The sequence below is a fragment of the Choristoneura fumiferana genome, chromosome Z (genome assembly GCF_025370935.1).
Source record: "Choristoneura fumiferana chromosome Z, NRCan_CFum_1, whole genome shotgun sequence".
Taxonomy (NCBI): Eukaryota; Metazoa; Arthropoda; class Insecta; order Lepidoptera; family Tortricidae; genus Choristoneura; species Choristoneura fumiferana.
In genome coordinates this window covers 6,908,756-6,932,208 of record NC_133472.1, presented here as the reverse complement: position 1 = coordinate 6,932,208, position 23,453 = coordinate 6,908,756, and the positions used below count along the sequence as shown (strand labels likewise).

The window sequence follows — 23,453 nt, the reverse complement described above, 5'->3', positions numbered from 1 at the left end:
AAAAAATAGGTACTTTCTAAAATTTTTGCAAAAACAATTTGATATAAATTTTTAAATATAAAAATAACGAAGTTACATGAAGCGTGACAAATTTTTATGGTTTAAATTAGGTTATAGCTAAGTTTTAAAGATGTAAATAAAACGTTGGCTGACTTGATACCTCTTTAGTCTGAAATGACGTACCTACTAACAGTGGCGTAACTATACCATCTGGGGCCCGTGGCAAATTCTTTGGATGGGGCCTTATCAGTAAAAATCGTCACGTTGTACTTAATTTAATTTTAAGTAAAATAATATACTCAGGTCCAATGTTAAAAAAATATTTCTAAGCTCGCGGCCTCTTGGGCCGGGGCCCTCTTAGGTCGGGGGCTCGTGGCATTTTGCCAGCCCTGCCACCCTATAGTTACGCCACTGCCTACAAACTTTTTAAAAATTAAGTCGTAACTCCCTTGGGGAGGAAAACTATACGTAAAATCCATAATTCCCGCGGGAACAATTGAAGCCATTGTCCTTTAGTATACAGGCATGGAATAACGTCATTGACGAGCAAGTGTGATGAAAAATACTTTTATTTTTGCACTCTTTTATTTCTTAATCTCGTTTTACATTTTTTCGCTCGCTTGCATGGCTGGTATAAACTTATTTTGAAGACAAATCACATCTGTGCCTGTAAGGATTTTATTTATTATGTTGCACCAGTTAATATCAATGTTAGGTTGAAGAAGTAGTTCGCAATCTCTCACAATTTAAACACTTACCATTTATTGAATCTTGTCTCGGATTTTGGAAACCTATACAAATGGACGTCCTTTCGCCTACTATCACAACTCACATTTAACTCACAACTCAGCACTTATTGCAGTTAATAATTGCAAGCTACCTACACCTTCCAACGTCGAGCGTGAGTGAGATGATAAGTTACGGAAATTTATAAATGCAAAACTTCACTCGATCAACTTTGAAACCATATTAACCATAATGAACACAGACCAAAAAGAACATAACCACATTCCTATACATTACAATACTCTTTGATAACCACTATGTACACAGACTAATAAGAAATACCTACTAATAATTAACGTTGTCGTTGGCATTGACAACTATGACAAGTGACAAGAATAAGGCGGCTCAAGGCGCGGGGGAAGTGGAAGCTGTCATTTTCTATAATCGAACCGTCAGATAATGCGAGTCTTTTTCTATGAAGACAACCAGCCGTGATTTTTACTGACTGAACTGAACTGAAAAAATAATGTTTATAATAAGGGTCAGCGTACATTAATTATCAGAATACCATTAATCAGAAGGGGTACTTCTGACAAATTGCAATATTAAATTATTTAATCATTATTCAACACTAAAAGTCTATAAAATGTCTAGCTTACTTTTTTTAAGGAAAACTGTAAAGTTCTCCGTTTATTCGGAACATATTAGTTTCGGTCCAGGAAAGTAGATTTTGTGTAACACGCCTAACCACAGATGCGAAAAAACTGTTTGAATTTGACAGCCGCAACAGGAACTGACAGGATATTTGTTTGGGAATGGCAACTTTTGCATGTGTTTTGAATTGGGGTAATTGGAACGAGGATTTGCAAGCGATCATGAATTATTACTAAAATTTGCGAGCGATAATGGCCACGTTCGACAATAAGATATGGTTGCTGAAGCGCATAAGAGATGCATTCGTTGCAACAGACGATACCGGCCTGTGTGAAATCGTTATGATCGGGGAGGATTTCTCTAAAGTGTTTCAGGCTAAAGCGTTGGATGAGAGGGAGAGGGTGCGTGATGAGCGGCTGTGCCAGCCAAGCACGAGCCGCTGGCGTGACGGCATAGGGAATATATCTGAAGACGAAGAGAAAGAGATAGTGACACAGTTCGATACTTACCCTCAATTAGAAGACAGTGAAGAGGACGACTTGTTGAGTGGCAGCTACATCCGCTACGATGAGATAGGGGGACACAGGTACAAGATTTTTTTAAGAAGGTTTGGGAATGTTAAAGGGTTAACAGATAGCATGGTTAGTAGTGACCCTGAATTTGAAGAATGGGGTCAGGACTAGAATGCAGTGTTTTTTTACTTCCATTGAAAAAAGGTTGAACAAGCAGCTTGAGTTGGTTTATAAAATATCTCCACATGTATTTCTTTCTTGGTTTCATAAAATTTGCTAACCTAATGGGTATGGTACAACCAAATACGATGGATGAGTATTTTATTGTAACAACCTTTATTTGCTATACAATAATAAAGTTTAAACAACAGTAAAATGTATGTATAATCGGACATGAAATACCTTTACCACTAAACTTCAATGTTAGTTGTATGGCTTAAAATAATGGCTATTTTCACTTACCAGTGTAGGTATGTGATGATCAGGTTTATTGCTTTTATTCTAATGAAACAACTCATTAGAAATATTAAAGCAATTAATTGGTAAATACAACTTGCTCAAGGTCGAGTTTTCACAAAAAATTGAACATATCCAATTCATCATATGATTTGCGAATATTCTTTTGTTATAAAATGCTATTTCCTATGTTTTGCAGCTTAATGTATTAGTGTGCACATATAATGTTCCTGTTTATTTCTAACATTTTTCAATCCTATTAACCCATTCAGTGCCAAGAATCCGACAGTCGAGTTCATAATCATATTGTTCATAAGCATTCTCTGTCTGTAGGCAGTTTTTGCTACAAAACAGAAAAATTCCGCTACTGGTCTGGTCATGAGCAAAGCGCAGCACTGCTATATGTGGACGTGAATGAGTTAATGTCACATAATGAAGATAAGAATTAAATATTGAACTATTTGATATCAATTTCCTGCTGTTGCGAATTTCTTTTTTTTATATCTTTCCTCTTTCCTTCGACATTTAAATTTCCATGTGGTCTTAGGTTGTTTTTTATATAACTTTTAGATTAGAGCTTATTTTTTTGCATGGCGAAATTCCGTATTATGCAATTGCATGGTCTGACAAACTGATGGGTATGATATGGGCAACATTTACTGCAGCCACTGTAGAACTCTGTCATATTAAGAACACTGCTAATCTTTAAATGCTGAACAATTAAAGTCCTTAAAGTGGATATCATTTAGAATAGATGCATTTTCAATGAGGTGATTGACATCTACATTCAATACCATTAATTACTGATTCCAAAATGCAATTATTTTAGTTGCAAAACCATAAAATTTGATTTTTAATTACTTATGTTACAATTTGTAACCAATAAATGGTTATCAACTAAGTTGATAAGTAAAAGTTTGAATAGCTCTTATAAACTGATTAGAAATGTCAAATGCCCCATTTCAATAAAAAAAAAACCCCCCAATTATTGCTATGTTGTTATAATGCGCTCCAAGCTTCTGACTTCAAAATACAACATCCAAAAATCCCTATTTACTTTGTTTCATTTTTGTACATCTTTTTGTGTGTGTTTTTTTATAATTTCAATTTTACAGCGCATTAGTTTTTACTGTAATGTTGTAATTTTTAAGTGACAAATTAAATAAATAATATTGTCCATGTACTTTCTCAACCTCGTATCTGGCCACATTAAATTACGTTAAAATGATCTTTATGCAATAGAGTGCTGATTTATTTGATACAATTAGAGTAGATACGAGGTTGAGAAAGTACATGGTCGCAATTTGTTTAATGCAAAAAGACTTGTCATCTTATTTTGAGCCATAATAGGTAGCTTAATGTCATTAGTTTTACTTGAAATTGCACTTGAAACCAAACAAAAACTAGTTACTGCTACTGCACAAATGATATAAATTGGTCAATAAAAATGACTGTGCATGATATGATATTTTTCCACTGAATAAATAGTATGAGATCCGTTTAAAAACGACCTTCAGTCATCTGTTTAATGAATAAAAAGCATTTTACACTTAATTTTGTATGTTTTTTTTTTACCGCGAGTGGGTTGCCTAAAAAATTCCTGACCAAAGTAAAAAAAACAACTACAACCGAATATGCAAATTCGAACCAGATTTATTGCAGCTAACCTGAGACCATCATGTTAGCAGTGAAAAAGCGCTTATAAATACGATATAAGATTAATTTATTATACAAATGGGCGAAAAAAAACTAGTATTTATTTAAACCTGCCGACCTATACTTATGCCACGTCAAAAATGGACACCCACTCGCGATATATTTTTTAACATACTAAAATTGATATAAAATACTTTTCATCCATTAAATAGCAGGGCTACTACGAAATTCGTGTCGTGCGGTCCCTCTCGCTCTCGTATTAAATAGTATAAGTGTCGGAGGGACCGCACGATACGAACTTCGAGTTTCGTAGTACCCCTGCGGATGGATGCAAATCCTCTCTAATTCGGATCTAAGACTAAAACTGTTTTCTTGTATTGATTTCTAAGTATCTGTGTTACCAGAATAACGGTAAAGGGCATTCCTCTGTAGTGGCTGTAATGGTTCGTGACATTTCGCGTGTCCGCTCAAGGGTGCTACAGAGGCAAAAACTCTAGAGATAATAAATAGTAAACACATATTAATTATTTTCAGAATCCTGGTTATTAATAATTCCATAATTACTTTCTTACTGCAAAGTGTAGGTAAATTGACTTAGCCTAATCTGGTCACTGCTCATCAAATTTTATAAAAATAAGACCTAAAGAGCAGACTGAAATCCAAAGGCATTGGCGTATCTAGGGTTATTTTCCAGGGGGGCCTGGCCTGGATTTTTGTGTGAAGATAGATATCAGTATTAATAGAACTTTGAATCAGTAGCCCAACATCCTGGGGTGGGCACGGCCCACCCGGCCCCCCTCTATATACGCCGATGTCCAAAGGCCACTGACGCGGAATTAGTTCGGTCAAAGTTAGTGTACTACAGAACCTTTGCCATACATTATCATCACTGACGTCATGACGTCACGTTAATGTATAGGCAACCCAACCTGAAGGTTTTATTGTCTAACACAGTCGGAATCGCGATCGCTTTCATCACTTCGTTCTGTCACACGGTTCTGCGTACGAGCGTAAAGCTGAGTTTAGACTTGCAAGAAAAATCCTGCAAGTTGCATTACATTGTGGCGCTCGATTGAAACTACAAACTAGTTGGCTTTACGGTCTCGCAATGTAATTCAACTTGCACGATTTTTCTTGCAAGTCTAAACTCGGTTTTAGACAATACGGCCACTGGTGTGAGTCGAGTTGATACGGCTTGCCAGTGCCCTCTAGTGAATATATCCGTACTTCCAGACAAAGATCCAACACGGCGCAGTGGCTGGAAAAAAAGGAAGAAGCGTTGAAGAAGGCAGCTAAAATAAAAGTAATAAAATGGGATGACACCTCAACTGAACTCACGGAAGATCTGATAGCCGAAGAGTTCACTAAGATTGAGTTCAAGAAACCTTGTAAACAGAAGTCGAAGCTGGCTGATCAATTGGTGAACTGCCCCGAAATGCCTCATCGCCATTTTATGGAGTACGCGAAGTATGATGGCACGGCTCAGATAGGGTTCCCCACCAAGGTGTTCAAGATTTTCATGAGCATGCTTTCGGAAGAGCACCAGAATTATCCTCTGGTTGTGTGTATTATGGCAAGCGCTTTAATCAGGGATTTGATCGGTCTCATCTGCTATAAATACAGGTAAGCAGAGTAAAAAAAGGTTTTTTAAGGTTTCATAGTTCCTACAAGGAGGAAAGTCATGAACATTTTGTATGGGAAAATGTTTATTCTTTTATTTTAAATTTTCGTTAATTTTCCAATCGGAAAATCGGTCCGGCCGTTCTCGAGTTATAAGTGTTTGAACAAACCCGACTTTGTTTTATATTTAAGATTTCTTTACTTTCAGCATCGAGCACCCAGAAATGAAATTCGCCGACATTGACGAGTATGGTCTCTGCATAGCCGAGGATGACGGCGAAGTGGACTGGGCCTTCCCATGCCTCGACGCCAACGAGCCTTGCTCCAAATTCGGCTTCACCTGCCTCGGCCTTGTTGACCTGAAATGCAAGAACGAACTCATCCAAGCCACCAGCTCTTTGCCTGACGATGGGTTCGGTTTCGCTGGTTTCCATATGTTCTACAAGGGTACAGACTCGGAAGGCAGTCATCATAACTTATCGCGCCATAATACTGGAGGCAGTGCCACGTCGGAAGCGGTGAAGTCGGCACTGGAGGCTGTTGGCGAAGGTATTGTTGAGTCGTTATCTGAGTTTCGACCGCCTCGTTTTTGTGGTCACATTTTTTTATGAATGGGCTGTAGACATTGGCGTGCAGTGGGCCAATGAGGGCCATCGTTTTTTGTCTTTCTAGATGGCGCCACTGTTGCGTGAGGTTTTTAAGTGTGGCTTTCAAAGTGTGTTATTACGGGCGTAATTTAAAATCATATTTAATACACCTTAAAACCATACCATAAAAATATCGAGCAACCACAGTGTTGCGTAGTCCCGTTTTGTTCGGGAAAAAAGGGAGGGCAAAATTTTCCGAAAGACAAAACTGTTGTTTAGCCACGGAGTCGAGTTACGATAGTGACACTTTTTTTTCACGTTTCGGCCTGGCCATCTAGATAGGTACACGTCGTGACCAAGGAGCTTATATACCTACAACACTGGAGGTTGAACGCCGAGCATCCGTTTGAAACAAGAAATTTGACTTTTATTATGTCACGAATAATATTCCGTCTCTTTCTTTAGTTAGGTTAAGAAAGAGATGGAATTCATTCTTGAAATGTGAAAAAAAAGAGATGGCATATATAAATAAGTAACAAAGGTCAAACTTCTTCGTTCAGCGTTCAACTCAACCTCCAGTTTTGTATATAAGCTCCTTGGTCGTGTCGTGACCAACTCGATTTTTTTTTAATAGTCGGATGTGGCTAGTGGCCAGTGCGAAAAGGTTGGAGTTTGGATATCAGTAAATTTAATTTATTACTATTCTCTTCTTTTTTGTAGTATTTTACTTTCCTCACAGTCGAAATGAAAAGTAGAGTGTCTAACTCGGGTGTAGTTACCCATTTCACCTCGAACTATTGGCGCTGTCACTTCGTTCGAGCGCCAGAAATAGCTCGGGTGAAATGGGTCACTTTCCACCCTTGGTTATCAATCTACTATTAGCAAAGACTTATTTTGTTTTATACTTGTGTCCAATATTTCCAGGACTGTACAAACGGAACGATCGAGAGCGGGACAAGTTACACAAAATAGCCACCGAAGCGCCGCAGTACAAAACATATAGGGTGTACAGTCTGCGGAAATTCAGGCCCAACAAGCTAGTTCAACTTGGAATATCATTGGACAAGATAGAAGTGGAACCGCTCACCGCGAACAAACATTATTTCATGGTAAGGAAATGTAGGCCGCGGTATGTCGACATTTCAAGGGGCACCCTGTAATTTGGCATACTTGGGCCAATCAACTATTTTACCGACGCTTTGGGCGTCTCCTGCGTTACCAAAATTGTCTCTGGCGTTACCAAAAAATCGTACTTCCAACAAGATATTTCACGGTTTAAACTTACGTAGGATGGCATGTAAACCATCTATTAAATTACAGAAAAAATATGATTACTTACAAAAATCTGCAATTGTCGCGGACAGATTAGTGTCGGTAAAAAAGTTGATTGGCCCACTTATGTAAATTGCGTGACAATCAAGTGACAATACAATAATCTGGTAGTGATATCCTGGTAGTCCGGCCAGGATCGTCTCCGCACCCACTCTTCAACGGTTAATGGCATCGACTTGAAATTTGGTATGCAAATTTGGGTGACATTGCAAAAAGTCGATGGAAAGTACAGTCAGCAAAAAAAGCTTGTATAAAAAATGAAATTTTTACCAAAAACTTTTTAATGCTTGGGTTGGTGTTTGTGGTGAAGGAACAAGGTGGTCCCATTTAAAAAATATTTTTTCTCTTTTTACAGTCCAAATCCAAATATTTTCTGCACACCATAGATACGATAGCATGGTGCCAGATGTTAGAAGCGAAGAGTAGTAAATGCGTATTCAGAATCGTGTACACCGGCAAGCAGGCCGCCTCGCCCAACCGTAACACATGTAAGTATTGCTTCGTTAATTTACATGTTTAAGGAGGATAAATCAAACTCACTAAAATTTCGGTCACTGCTCTTCAAAAAGTCATATCTATTAATAATTAATCTTCACAAAAACATATCTATTAGTAATTTCATACTGAGATACGAGCTTTGTTGTAGGTAAGTAGGTATTTGGTACTTAGTGACTTTTGCTTGTCACCCGGCGAAATTATCCTTCATTGGCGTGCATTGGGTCGCTCTTAGGGTAGGCATTTGATAGTTTGCGCCGCAGTACTGCGCCACCAGCACTAGCGCTGTCTACCCTGCTGCATACTCAATGCACCCCATAGAAAAAAAAACAATCAATTATATAGCACAAAATCAATTGGGAATTCTTAAATATATGATTCAATCCCTAAATTGACAAAATTGAAAAAAGTTCATGATTCAAACCTCGTATTTACCATGTAGTGCAAAAAATTATAAATTAAAAAAAAAAATACAAAAAGATTATCTTGAATCATGTCCGCTATGGCCAACACTATCAATTTAAGGGTTAGAGCAGTGGTTCCTAACCTTTTTAATATTGTTACCCATATGATCTTCTGGGAAAACTGAATTGATCCCCCCCCCCCCTTAAAATTTAATAAATAGATACAACGCAAGCAAAAAAAAATATCTTTATTAACCACAAAAATACTTTGAACTTTTAAAACCAGTCTAACAATGTTTTTTTTTAACAATGGAATAAGTAAAAATAACAGCTAGAAAGAGATGCCACCTGCGGTAGGTATTTACTGAGCAGCGATCTATCATTTTTAATTTCTACTATTTAGCTAGGTATTTAATTAGATTAGGTCTTAATTATTAGGTTCTTTAGTACCCCCAGAAAATAGCTGATTTACCCCCGCGGGGTTAATTACCCCTAGGTTCGGAACCACTGCAATAGGGAATAATACTTCAATTTTCTGCCGTAAGTTTTTTGAGTATGGCATAATATCATATTGTTTCAATATTTTTTTTTGAAATATAGCTCTATCGTTACTATCGATGTAAATATCATGTTATTTTGTTACTAATAAATATAACGTGATTTCTATAGGTACTAATACACTTTGGTCATGATCTGTCACAAAATATAAAGAGAACTGACGCTGTCATGGAGGTTTGCGCTAGTGTCGCCCATAATTAAGTTTTATTTTATTTTTATTTTATATTTAATTTTATCGTCTTGACATTGTACCTAATTTTAACTTTTTGACCATGTTTTACCCAGGATTATTATTAATTATTTAAAAATTTATTCTATTTTTATTTTGGCTGACAATGTTTTTAATTTACCGCTATCATATACCTATTACTATTATTATTATTTTTATACAATTGACGATCTTTTTGTGAATTTCTTATAAATGACATGTATTTATAATGTTTTTTCATTAGGTAAAATAAATCTAATCTAATCTAATAAGCCCTGTAGAAACGCTTCATTTACCTCGCCTCGCTCCGCTCAGCTGTTTCCGTGCGAGCGGTGCTGTGCGAGGAACGAGGATAGGCAAATGAAGCGTTTCTATTGGTTCATGAAAAACACATCCACATCTCTGGTGGACTCAGGCCAGAAATGTCTGTTTTCCTAAAATGTAGAATTCTCAGCACTTCTATTTTGTCAGCTTCTCAAATGTCTGCTATTTAAATGTGTACAATCTCCCTATGCATAATGTTTACACTCCTATAATATTAGCATTACCATAATTTCTGCTTTTTCGTCATGTTCGCTTTTTTAAATAGGCTATAGTCTTGTTATGTTTGTTTTCCCATAATGTTTGCTTTATTTTAAAATCAATGTTCTAAATCTAAAAGGTTTAATTGCTTGCATACTTACTCTTTGATAACATAAATATCTATAGGTACCTAATATAAAATAACTGGCATTCAAGATATTTTTCGTTCTTAACCGGTTTCGTACCCGAACGAAGTGATTTTCGTAGTTTAGTTTTTTTACTAAAATCAATGCTAATAAATGCGAAAGTAACTCAGTCTGTCTGTCTGTTACTCTTTCACGGCTAAACCGCTGAACCGATTTAGATGAAATTTGAAGAACATGATTGGAGACATTTAGGGAATAAGACTTTTCTGGAATGCCAACGTTATAAGAAGGCGGATATTTTGAGGTTGCAGACATTTTGAGAATAAGCACTTGGAGACAGGCAATTTTAAATAGCTGACATTTTGAGAAGCTGACATTATGCAAAAGACGTGTTGGCATTCTGAAAAGCAGACATTTTGCGAAAAATACATTTTAGGAAAACGGATATTTCAGGCCTGAGCCCTCTGGTGGAAACGCAGCCTTATTCAGAGAGGGGGGCATGCGCCCAGCAGTGGGGCGTATATAGGCTCGGATAATGATGAATGATGATTATTATTATTTATTTACAGCCAGCTTCTTCCAACCAAATAACGAGTACAAGTTCCACGTGTTCGAAAGCGACCACGCTACGGCAAAGGAAATCGTCGAGAAAATAAACACCATACTGGAGATGAGAAACAGCCCGTGCCGTAGAGAGTACAAGGAAAAGAAGCTGCAGCCCCGAAGGAGCTTCCACAGTAGACATATGACAGGCAGCTAACTACCTCAATTATATTAAGTGAACTTTGAACAAATAGAGCCAGAGCCCGCGGCAGCCGGACCTTCGACCCTTTGACCGCCACGGTCGGTAAAACACGACGGCTGAAAAAAAGTGCCATAGTGCCATGTCGGCATTTCGTGGCGCATATGGAACGATTTTCAGAAAAAAAATTACCGTGGCGGTTTAAAGGTTGAAAGGTTGAAGGCTGAAAGTTTGTTTATACATAATAGTAGCCTTTATGGTTCTCTGCGTTTTCCCAACTAACGATTTTCTATGAAACCATGTTTTTTTCGGAACTTTCATAAAACAAACCTAACTACTTCGTTGTTTTAGCATTAGAAAGAAGGTAAGCGACCTTGACGTGCCTTTTTATTGGAAAACACTTTTGAAAAATAAGTCACAGCAAATAGTAACAATTAGTAAGGACATATTATGATCATTTACATGCTTTTGGTATCGTAGAGCAGAAGTACCGGTTTAGGCCACCCCAAGCCCGTTTTTGGCCAGTTGACATTTGAAGTCATATAATAAAAAGTTATAGTATTAAAATAATATGTTAAGTGAGTTTTGAAAAGATTATACTGAAACGAATAAAGTTTGTAATGATTTATTACTATAAATTTGTTTCAAACGTATATTTAAACAATAAATGGCCATAAACGGCACAAAGCCACAAACGGTACTTCTGCCCTAAGTAATTGTTATGGTTTTTTTTAAACGTTTTACAATGAAAAGACTCTTCAAGATGGCTTACCCTTTTTCTAATTCTATAAAAACGCAGTATAACCTACTGTGTTCTATAAAAGCACAAGAAAATACACTGAGAAAAATTTTTGATTTCGGAGAAAATGAGAGTTGGGAAATAAAACAGTTGGCAAATGAAACATTTGGCAAACAATAATTCTGCGAAAAGGCAGAACCCGAGCCTTTTTACTATAAATAACGAAGGTCAACAGGGCTACTACGAAACTCGAAGTTCGTATCGTACCGTCCCTCTCGCTCTCGTATTAAATAGTATAAGTGTCAGAGGGACCGCACGATACGAACTTCGAGTTTCGTAGTAGCCATGGCTGGCTGCCATGGGATCTTGGTCCAAAAGTCAAGCATAGATCCCATATTACAGTCTCTTCACACTGGCACTTTGCGAGCGAGTTTAAGCGCTCGGTTGTTTTATGCAAACGCTACGTTAAACGCGATGCGTTTGACGCACATGATTTTACATCAGATAATCTAATTACCAAATATTGTTGTACGCGATGAATGCAGCAGTAACCGCAGCGTGAAGGTGGGGCCACATGCAGTCGCTCGACGCTCGTTTCCAGCGTCAAATCTGGTCGCGTGACATATAATGATAAAGCTGAAAATGTTGAGCTGTAACGCTGGAAAAAAAACCCCCTTCAATTTCGAAAAAAAAACACTGTTTTGTTTTCATTCACTACAATTTATTTTATTTGTACCACTAGTCCACTACCATGACTGCTACCAAATGAGATTAAGAAATCAGCTTCCAAGTCCGAGATCATTCCTGCAAGCAGCCATCTTGATGCTGCTTTTTTTATGCCGCGGGAAATTCAAAATAGCGTCACGTGACCAGATTTATCGCTGCAAACGATCGACGAGCGACTTGTATGTGGCGGCACCTTTAGTTGCGTAAAACGTCGAGGAAGCGCTCGCTTCGCTTTTGACTCCCGCGAATCGCCAGTGTGATAAGGACAAGGCTGTGAAGTAACGGAAAACGTCACAGATTTATTTAAGTGGATTACTCCATCGCGCATTTCAAGAATTATGTGTTTAATTCAAATTTTTGTTTTTATTTTTATTTTATTGTGTACTAGCGACCCGTACTGGCTTCAGGCTGCAGCTTCGAAAAGAAAATATAAAAGTAATCTACTGTAAAATGTGATGTGATTAGATAACATATTTCACAATTTCATTCTCTTTCCCTAAAACTACATCCGCGCAGGCCATGTCCTTAGTTGTACGAGTATACAGGTAGCGAACTTTTGACGCGGATGACTCAAAAATGACGTCATTTTGTATACATAGTGATTATTTTCGTTTTTTTCGGAACTGCAGTATTGGAACCCCGGGATCGCTGTCTGTAAAAAAAAAACTGAGATTGTGATGATAATCTCAATACAAATTGTCTACATAATCGTGTTCTATGTGTAATGCAAATATGATCCTCCGTCATAAAACCAACTACGAAAGTGTATGTGTGTGTGTGTGTGTGTGTATGTTTGTTACTCCACGCTGAAACGGCTTGATGTATTTGAATGAAGCTTGTTATGAAGATAGCTGAAATAACACATACATATTCCCACGGGACAGGGATAATATCTCGAAATCTTATCCGCTGCATATAGTCTTGAACTTTGGCACGGTCGTTTTAATGCAACGTTAATAAAGTCCCGTAATTAAAACCCGCGGGAATTTAGTAAATTCTCGGAATTTCAATTCAACTCTTAGATCTACCTAATCCATGTTATACCTTTAAACGAGCAATTCTTTTATAATTATATATATATTTCGGGGATCTCGGAAACGGCTCCAACGATTTCGATGAAATTTGGAAATTTGGTATGTAGGGGTTTTCGGGATGAAAAATCGATCTAGCTTGGTCTTATCTCTGGAAAAATGCTTCGAGTTTAAGCCCGAGCAAAGCTCGGTCGCCCAGGTACTGTAACCTAACCTAGTAACATTATATAATTAGAAAGTTGTTGTTTGTATAGATTAGCCTATTATTATGTTGTTGGTTGGCATCAAAATAGAATGTACAGTCAAACAAATTGAATCATGCTCATGGCCCAGGGTGGTATAGGTGTACCAGAATCTCATGGCAAATGGGGAAATAAAAAAATGTAGAGGGCAATACTGGGGAAATCGGATTAAACGGTATTGACACTGTGTCATTTTTAACCGACTTTAAAAAAATGAGAAAGTTAAGTATTTGGCGAATTTGTATTTTTTTATGCTTTAAGGATTATTAACAAAAAATATATGACACTAGAGGTCTGTTATATTAAACTCCCAGTGTAGGATAATAATTGAAATATCTGAGGACAATTTTATACATACCATGACTCAAACTAAGCTCTATTCGTGTACAACGGTACTAGACAACAATATACAGGTCAGCAGTATATAATTAACACCTTCTATAATCGTATAGAAATATGTAAAGAAATATATGAAATTAAAAACTTAGAAAACATCCAAGATTTGGTAGCATAAGGCACTTGTCTCACCGCCAGCGAGGAAACGATTGGCTATCGACTATTTTCTCGCTCAAGAAACGAACAAAAGATATAAGATCCTGTGTGAGTAAAAGAGACACATATATTAACAGTTGATCGCTGGCAGTTCACACTGTCGGCGAGAACTCGCTCTTACATCTTTTGTCGCAGCGACAAGAGCTATAAAACTCGCTGAGCTATAGATACTCGCTCAGCGATGTCAGCTTGGCGGCCGCCCCGCACGAGCTAGTCGAGTGGAGCGAGTAATCGCCCGTCGCACGCGAACACTCGCTTACAGCCAGCGACAAAACTACACTCGCTTCTCGCTGCTCGCCCACTCGTTTCTAGTTACTCGCTCTACTCGCTTCTCGCCCATCGTCGGCGGTGGGACAAGTGCCTTAATCTGTGCTCATCACACAAATATGTCTCTACCGGTATTTAAACCCATAGCGTCCGTGGGCAATTGAGCTACCGTGACGTTTAAAGTGAGTATCTGTATGTAAATTAATATTTTTATTTATAGTATGTATATATTCTTTAATTAATACAATAGTTACATAATGAAGCCCTTAAGTCTAGTTACATCGAGTCGAGTAGGTTGGATTGGGTTAGGCTAATTATGAAATGGTTGTATATTGCTGGGGTAAGGTATTAGATTATTGCTCACAAATAAAATAATAAACACACCATTCTTTCTCACGAATTTATATATAATGAGTATAAAAAATAACTTGAAATCTCAACCAGAACTAGAAAATTATTCCAAAAATCATTAGCTGTGCCCTCAGTTATATATAATTCGGCGTATGGTAGTGCTGGGAACCCCTGTAATAAGTAGCATTTATGTAAGACAAAATGTACCTAAACCTAAAAGTATCAAAACAGTTCGTTTCAACTTACCAGTCAACTCCACGGCACGCTTTAAAATCAAAGATTGTGTTTGATTTACACCTCCTTCTTCGCGTATTGTATTATACACATTGTATACAATATTCCTCGCTTGAAATCTAAGCGGTTTTCTCGACATTTTCACCAGATAACAATCGCTGAAGACGAATTACAAAATGTAAGCAACGGTAAACAAACGATTTGACACAGCTGCCAGTTGACAGTTGCCATATGAAAATCACAATTTTTTTACTTTTAATAATGCCATCAGGTTCTGGTAGGTACACCTATAACCTTTGTGCTACTAATGTCAGTTGACATCTCATTCTTTTGTCAAGGAAATCATAGTGAAATTGATTATCAAAAGGTTCCACAGCCAAAAGGGTCATGATTCGATTTGTTCGACCGTACAGTCGAACCATTTGATTCCTGACCCAACATAGAACGTTCTCACAGTAAGTGTCATAACTAATTCCCTTGTCAACCAGTGCGTCGTGTCTATGACTTTCTACGAAAAGGTTCCACCGTGGGTCACGATTCGATTGGTTCGAGTGTAGGTACATATTTCTTAAAGCATAATGCTGGTTTCATTATCCAATTAATCGTCCTAATTATCTTAGTTACAAGTTGAAGTAAGTAAATTGTATTATAAAAATAATTATTGTGCAATTTTGTACCTACGACCCTACGGGTACGTTGAATTACAAACGTCTGAGAAGTAACGTCTCAAGGTCGATATTTGTATCGGTGTATCGCGCGTGTTGGCAACCATTGAAGTTGCGTAAAAAATATACCTACATCTTACTACTATTGTAACCAGGGTAAGTTATAGCAAATCCGGTATTCAGGCAGAGATAAGGTATCAGATAATAGAATGCTTGTTTTTGATTTGTTCGTAAATATTTTAACAATTTTGTTGAAGCAATTAAATAGTTATTATTTAGCGAAATGTGGTTGCATGTAAAGCCTGATCTTCTGATTGCTTTGTTTCGTATTTGTAACTATCATGTTGAATTTTTGTTGAATTCCGTTATATTAATTGCCATATTTACTCTGAGAAATAATTAAAAAATATAACGGATGCCTAAGGCGCGATTGTATAAAGGATTTCTCACATTGGACCTCGGCAAAGAAAAACAAAGCGCGCGTGCGGCTGTTTTTTGTCTCATGTTTTTGGGGGCTGTTGAAACTTCGTATCTTGCCGTCGCGTCCCGCTGATATTATTTAATACAGGAGTGAGATGGATTTCGATTTTCGGAATTCGTAGTAGCCCTCCTCAGTGCCGGATTAAGACTATTTGATGCTTTAAAGCTTAGAGCATCAAATACGGCTTAGAGTCAAAGCCAGCTTTACCTACCTTTTATATGCTAGAAAATTTTTTTTTGGTGCTGTTTATGGTGCCCTCTAAGACGTGATGCCCTAAGCAATTGCTTAATCTGCTTATGGGCTAATCCGGCACTGGCCCTCCTGTCCTCCCGGCGAGATTCCGCTCGACCCCCACCCCCTTGTGTCTCTAGTGAGTTTACAAATTGGCTATTTAATTTGTTAATTGGTGCATAATTGTTTGTGGTTAAGCCATTACGTTACTAGAGGAACATGTTTCACTTAATTTAACCTAGATTTCTCGCAATTTTGTTGCTAGTTGTTTGCGAAAAAAACCGTGTTGTTCTATTATCGCTTCCGCCCCTTTAAATACCTCGTGTAATTTACGAATGCTACCTGGAAGGGATGTGCCCATAGCATTGTGGTAGGCCCTTTTTCTGACTGTTTAAGTGGGTTATCATATGAAACAATGCACCTAATTGTATTGATTGTGTGTACAGGCTGAATCTCCCTATGCTATGCCTAATTAAGGGGGCTACTCAGAAATTCAAAGGTATCATACCGTCAGTCAATGTCACTCTCCTATAAAATACCATTAGCGTGAGCGGGACGGCACCAGTATGTATTGAAAATCTGCGTCTCGCGAAAATAGCACACCCGGGATAAAAGTAACCTATTTATTAGGAGTAGTGTAGATGGATTAGTGAAACAATCTTTAGATTTCGGCAGGTCCAGAATACATGCGAAAACACAATCAAAGTTTATTATCTAATTGTAATTATAAGTACCTATATCTAGATGTTTTTACGATTCTAATGTGAATTTTGTAAACTGTTATTAATTGAGTATAAATGTTTGAATGCCACTGTAATATAATGGATGATGAGAGAAATAAATTGTTACAAACGTTGTGTTGTTTTATATTTGTTGTGCTTTCATGTGAAAATAAAATACTATATATGTGTTTCGAATGCAAAGGCTAATTACATGAGGACATGAGTTATCAAGCTGAACATTATTGTCGTTCATTCTAGGTCGACAAAGACACGGTCCTACATTAACGCGCCCTTTTAATAACATTTGGATTGTCACGAGGCAGTGCGGGGGCGCCACCGTCGTGCACGCACAGTCGATGATCAAGGGGGGGGGGGGGTTAGTAGAAATATAGAGGACGGGAAAAGTAAGAATCAACTCTAATTTCGGTACTTAGACTGTCTTGCAATGCAAATACCAGACGCATAGGGGAAATACCAGGCAAATAGTTACTTTTAGTTGCATTTGTGAATTGAAGTTAACATTTTAAGAAAGTAAAAATACTTATTAGTTACGTAAATATAATTTATCTATACTGATATACCTAGGTCCTCAATCTTACTACAATAAGTAAGTGACGCATGTTCCCAGTTTAGGAATATTCGAGTAATATCGAAAGCGCTTCTGAAAGTTTGCAACAAGCGATCGGAAACGGTATCAATCAATTACCATTTTTGCAAATGATTGCTATGGAGCTGTATTTAATGTAGGTCATAGACTCTAAGCACATGCTATAGCTATAAGTCCAAAGTTGGCTGAGGAATATCAGATCAGAGCTGAACTATCGAAATTAACATGCATTCAAATATGCGCCACAAGTTTACTTGTTTCTCTGTTTACGTTTCAGGTACCTAGTGCAGTTCATCAAGTGCATGTGTTTTTGCTAGCCTTGAAAACCCTCCGTCCCATTTTGAACAAAGGATGACTACCTGGGTTTTTATTATTTAGCTGTCCTGTATCCCAGTGACAGCTCAGTCAGTCGACTCGGGACTTTCTTACAAATAAGACGTACTACATTGTAAGTTGTCGCTTTTTTCGTTAGTGCGAATTTTAGAATTTTAACTTATTTTTTTTTGAAAAATCTAAAAATCCTACGAACAAGACCTACTTACATACAAACTTTATACTTAATGTTTCGTATGACGATTCTTGCGTGAAACGGAAAGGTTTTTTCCTCGCTTCTCCTCCTTGACGTTTTTCTTTTGACACTTGTGCACTATCGGTAAATATTGAGTTAGGATTTTTGCTTTTATTGCTTCAGAATTATTGAGTTATGAAAATGTTTTGTTCTCATCAGAGGACCTAGCTATGGATGGGTAAGATGGGCATTGTTATGTCGAGTAGTTATAGTTAGTTTAGTGTTTCAATGCGGTTTGTTTCGGTGGATGTTGTTTTTGAAGTAAATGTGTTTTAAATCGATGTTTCTCGGCAGCACACAATGGAGTTCAATGAGTATCGAACAAATGAGGTTTTGGAACCGGTAGCTGTGCAGTTTTATGCCGATCGGACGCGATCAACGAGCCCTACGACGCCCGTGCTGTCCACAAATGCATGTTGTGAGCTAGAAGACATCTTGAGCGACGTAAGTACTTTGATTGTACTTTTATTGGCGTGCGATTGAATGATACAAACAGCAAACCCAAAACACGGCAACAATAGGTTCTGTTATGCAGTATACACAAATCTATTACCAGTTTGTTTCAATTTAGGTTTTCAAGATTTGTGTTTTTAAAAAAAATTGTCTTGCTGAACTCTATATATAATAATTCTCTCTAAAGTATGATAATCTTGTTCTGAAAGTATTTTTTTCAATTAATAATGTTTGTTTGACAAGAGTTTTCATATTGCCTAATGTAATTTAAGTAACATACAGGAATAGTGATGAATTTATAGACATCAAAATATAGTAAACAATCACTGGCCGCTCACTTTTATTATTGCTGCATGCCAGTTTGAAAATTTGATTTCTATTTTATAGGTATGATGCATAGCGAATCAATGAGGGTTTCTAAGCAAATTGTCCTAGATGGGATTAGTATTGAAAAGTCCATTTGATATTAGTCTTTCTTATTTTCCTCTTAGGCCATTTTTAAACCTACTCAACAAGGAATAAGGTTGAAAATTCAACACACAGTGGTCATTTTATTATTGGTCATTTTGGATTTTTGTGTGAAGATATCAGTATTATAGTATTTTGAATCAGTAGCCCAACATCCTGGGGTGGGCACTAGACCGTACTGGGGTGGGCATGGCCCACCTGGCACCCCCTCGATATATGCCTATGCAATGAGGGCTATCGTTTTTTGTCTCACTAGATAGCGCACTGTTGCGTGAGGTTTTTAAGTGTGGCTTTCAAAGTCTGTTATTACGGGCGTAAAAACAAAGTTTAGATTAAAATCATATTTAATACACCTTAAAACCGTACCATAAAAATATTGAGCATGCCACAGTGTTGCATAGTCCCCGTTTTGTTCGGAAAAAAGGGAGGTCAAAGATTTCCGAAAGACAAAACTGTCTCAAAACACACACATGCATTGCCCCGGAACGCATATTTGCCATAATTAATTTCAGATATTGCAAAATATTCACAAAATTATTCTAATTATAAATAAACCCACATAGCTCACCCGAAAACTATGAGATTTGACATTTCGGAGACCTCACGCTACACTAGCGCCTCTAGTTGCGAATTCATACGCGATAGCCCTCATTAGCTTATTTGGTTGCTTAACCAAACAAACGCATATCTATTATAAGAGCTGAGCTAGAATAAGTAGAAGGCTGCCTAATAATAGAACCAAGGCAACCAATACATGTAGATACTGGAAACCATAATCCATAAGACTAGATTGACAATTAAATGACAATTAAAGGGCTACCAGGGTTAGATGAAATTAAATAGTGATGTGGCCAATATTGATAATCAGTGTTGATTCAACTATCTATGTTCTATGCTTTGGTAAGTTGGAATTTTTGTACAAATTCGAGAACATTTGAAATTGCCACTCAGTAAAATGTGCAAAAAACATGATTTTTAAAATATACCAATTATTGTAAGCTTACAGCCGGCCGCCATATTGTATGTTTGGAATTTTTTATTTAGAAATGATTATGTAACTTGCACGGTAAAACAAAACAATTTCAAGAAACAAATGGTTCTTTCAGTGTGATGTGTTAAACTGCGTCAACTTGGTAGTTACATGTACCTTCAGAGTACCAGCTTAGGCTCTTTATTATTCTGGTGCATTTTAAAATTTAATGTGTAACGTGAATGGTGGAACTATCTAAACATTTCCTTGGTTGGTGCACCAGATTTCGGCACAAAAAATCATTAGCATAATGTGAATACCTGTGGAGGGGTTTAAATAAAAGCCAATCAAAACAAAACAGGTCCTTAATAATATAGTCACTCATTAGTATTTGGATTTCCTTCAATGATGTCTTACTTTGTAATAGAGGTGAGACATATTTACGTTTTTGGAATAGGATTTGGCTTGGACGCGTGAGTACGCGTTCCCGCCCGCGATTCTTTTAGCGTACGAGTATTTAGGAGTATGGCGGCTGACAACGTTTCGCCAACTTGAAAACAAGCATTTATGTACACTTAAAAATTGCTGACAGTCCCCTGTTGCAGTTGCCTGTATAAAGTATGAAGGGAAGTTTTTAGTCGGTATTTAATATGTTAAAATTAAAAAAATATGATGTGTGAAGACTGAATTATGATGCGGAATTCGGTAGTTCGATATTCGTAAAACTAGTACGGTTTATACGGAATCATGGGAGCGCATTTACGGGAATCCTTTTGTTTACGCAATGAGTTAAGTATACTCGCAGATACTCGTGGACCTAGTCTTTGGATGTAGTCTTTTTGTGGACGCGTACTCGCAAGACTCAGTCCGCGTTTTGCTTAGTACGTCTCACCTCTACTTTGTAAAGGCAAATTATTAAATTAATTTGATTATGTGACTGTAACCATAAGTAATGGATAAATACCGCTGTAGCCAAAGCTGTAATACTTTTTAATGTCAACATGAACAGCACTACTCCGACTGTGGCAACACTTGTGCAAAATTTATTGTCAAAGTAGTCTCACGAATTATAGTTTCTAGTACTTACCTGGTACATTTTTCGCACATTGAAGATAATTCTTCATTATTATTATTTTTGGTACACGGATTTCTGATTAATGAACCAATCATTTGAGAGGCAATCATGGGTCTTTTTTTGCTTAACAGGGTACTTACTTTTGATGTAGTCCCCATTGTCAGCAAGTCATAATAATAGGTACATCGGGGTTTTCGGTGCAGAAATGATTTCAGGAAAAGTAGAGATAAACAGAGAGGTTAGTCTGAAAAAAAATCATATTATGCCTAATTAATAACTACCTCTCTGCGAATTGTATACAAACTATGATACAATTTTATCTTAACTCATTTGGGGGGTACTTTAACTTTACTACTAAGCCTTATAAGATAATAATAAAAATAACATTAAAAAGTACATGCAGTAATAGTAGTTGACGCGATTTTCATAACAAAATACATATTAATATTTTTTCTATATTTGGAACAGTCAAGCTACGTCGTCTTTCTGTAAATATCCATTTCAACGAACTAAACGATCTTTCTACGTCGGTAAATGTAATAGGCGCGAGTAGGGACTTAAGAACAGGTTCTTATCTTAATGACTGATCTTATTCATTTATATAAATATTATGTTTCATGTATATTTTTTTTCAATTAAATATTCGTTAGACAGAGACCTACCACAGTGCATTCTGTTTTTTATGTCAATATTCTTTGGCTAATGTCAAGCATTCCCACACCGAAAACCCTGATGTATGGTCATAATCTGATAATGGCATCCTAGGAATATTGCACAACACCCTCATATACAAGGACTTACATATAGCATTTATGGATCTGTGGATATAAATATTACAGGACAGGTGTTAGTTATTAAACTGAAAACCTCAGACACACCTACTGTATTTTTAACCAAATAAGTCTAATGCATATACTTAAAAATATCTTAATAATTCAAAAAGTATTTCTATATTTTGCTAAGTCAGTAATACTACTTGAAATCTATCTGTACATTCTTGTTAAATGGGTATTTGGATGACATCTGGTAATTTTGTGTAGTCTGTTTTAATATAATTTAATGTAATTGAAAAAAGTTTATACTTCTTGTACTTATTTATTGTTAATTTAACAGTCACACTAGCCCTTGCCTAAGACTGTGAGTCTATTTATTTATAGGTACTTAAAAAAAACTCCTCATTGGTTGACTTGAATACTTATTTAAGTACAAAGTACATGTATGCTTATAGTTGTATAAACACCTAAGTTAGATACGGCCGTCGGCCGCGCCACACAAGATACGGTAATTGTGTATGACCATGCATGAAGTTAACAACTTCTAATTGTGTGCTATAGTTTTCCAAGGTTTCATCTAATTTTGAACTCAGTGATTCTAGGCTGTACCGCGAAAGTAATAATAAGTAATACAAGTGTCACTAAAAACGCGTGACTACTATACTTCCTTTTTTTAGTATTAGAAAGAAGCAAAGAAGGTAAGCGATCTTGACGCGTCTTTTATTAAAAAATACTTTTGAAAAATAAGTCACAGCAAATATGTAACAATTGACAAGATTTCATTTTTTGAACACCTGTAAATTACTACAGGAATCGAAAGAGTTTTGCCTCCTGGACATGGGAAAATATTTATTATAATTTATTTCTCCACATTTAATAAAATACAAAAAAATAATAAAAAAATATATCTGAATTTGCCAACACTACCACAGAATAGATATGATTTCTTTGCCCTTTTCACCAGAAAAAGGAGCTCTCATAATTTTGACAATTTCTATGTCAGATTTACGTGATCTTTTTTTTAATAGAGACTAGACTAAAGTAATGGATCTATTGTGTGGTAGTTTTGGAATTATGCCCGTTTAGAATAAGCACATCTTTAAAAAATTGTAATAAATTAATTAATAATCGTAGCGAAATTTAAAAAATATCAGCGTCTTTCTCTTTCCAACCAGAATACAGAGAACGAATCAAATTATAGTCTTAGAAATATGAAATCTTGTCAACATTGACATATGATACCATAATGGTATCATAAGTAATAGTTACTATTTTTTTAAAACGTTATGCAATAAAAAGACTCATCAACATTGTTTACCGTTTTTCTAATGCTAAAAAATTGATATAAATAACCAGTATTTAATCGTTCTTATAAATCAGAAGAAAAAATTAGATTTAAATTGATACTATTTTTTAATAAATTTTTGATGTTGCATTTTTGACTTATTTTGAAAAAAGCTAAAACATGATAACTCAAACATGGTTCACTTTTGTATAATGCATATGAGGGCTAAAATTATTGCAAATAGTCACCCCACCTGATAGTGGTGATAGCCTCCTAACGTCGAATACGTCGAATTACCAATAACCCTCTATATAGCATGCGGGAAAAAGAGCAATAAAAATCATTAAGCAAACTCTTTCGATATACAGCACACGGGATTCCCCGCCTGCTGCCTT

General features: G+C 36.6%; 2 protein-coding genes across 8 annotated transcripts in view; both read left to right on the top strand.

Moving 5' to 3' along the window:
* The first annotated feature begins 1,532 nt into the window (after window positions 1-1,532).
* Sin1 (SAPK-interacting protein 1) lies at window positions 1,533-16,992 on the top strand. Its single transcript, XM_074110322.1, has 6 exons — window positions 1,533-1,966; window positions 5,238-5,627; window positions 5,833-6,173; window positions 7,136-7,320; window positions 7,899-8,031; window positions 10,446-16,992. The coding sequence occupies exons 1-6, from the start codon at window positions 1,632-1,634 to the stop codon at window positions 10,634-10,636; spliced, it is 1,575 nt and encodes a 524-aa protein (XP_073966423.1). The 5' UTR covers window positions 1,533-1,631; the 3' UTR covers window positions 10,637-16,992.
* Window positions 16,993-17,766: 774 nt separating this feature from the next.
* The window catches only part of GAPcenA (GTPase activating protein and centrosome-associated), a 107,612-nt gene continuing 101,925 nt past the window's right edge, over window positions 17,767-23,453 (top strand). For 5 of the 7 annotated variants that reach the window (XR_012453186.1, XR_012453188.1, XM_074109950.1 and 2 more), the window contains exons 1-2: window positions 18,125-18,212; window positions 18,329-18,478. Coding sequence is in view for 5 of the 7 variants with exons in the window: in XM_074109950.1 (XP_073966051.1) it covers window positions 18,335-18,478 (144 nt within the window). In the remaining 2 variants the exon portion in view is untranslated. The other 2 variants (XM_074109803.1, XM_074109875.1) reach the window with 2 other exon arrangements.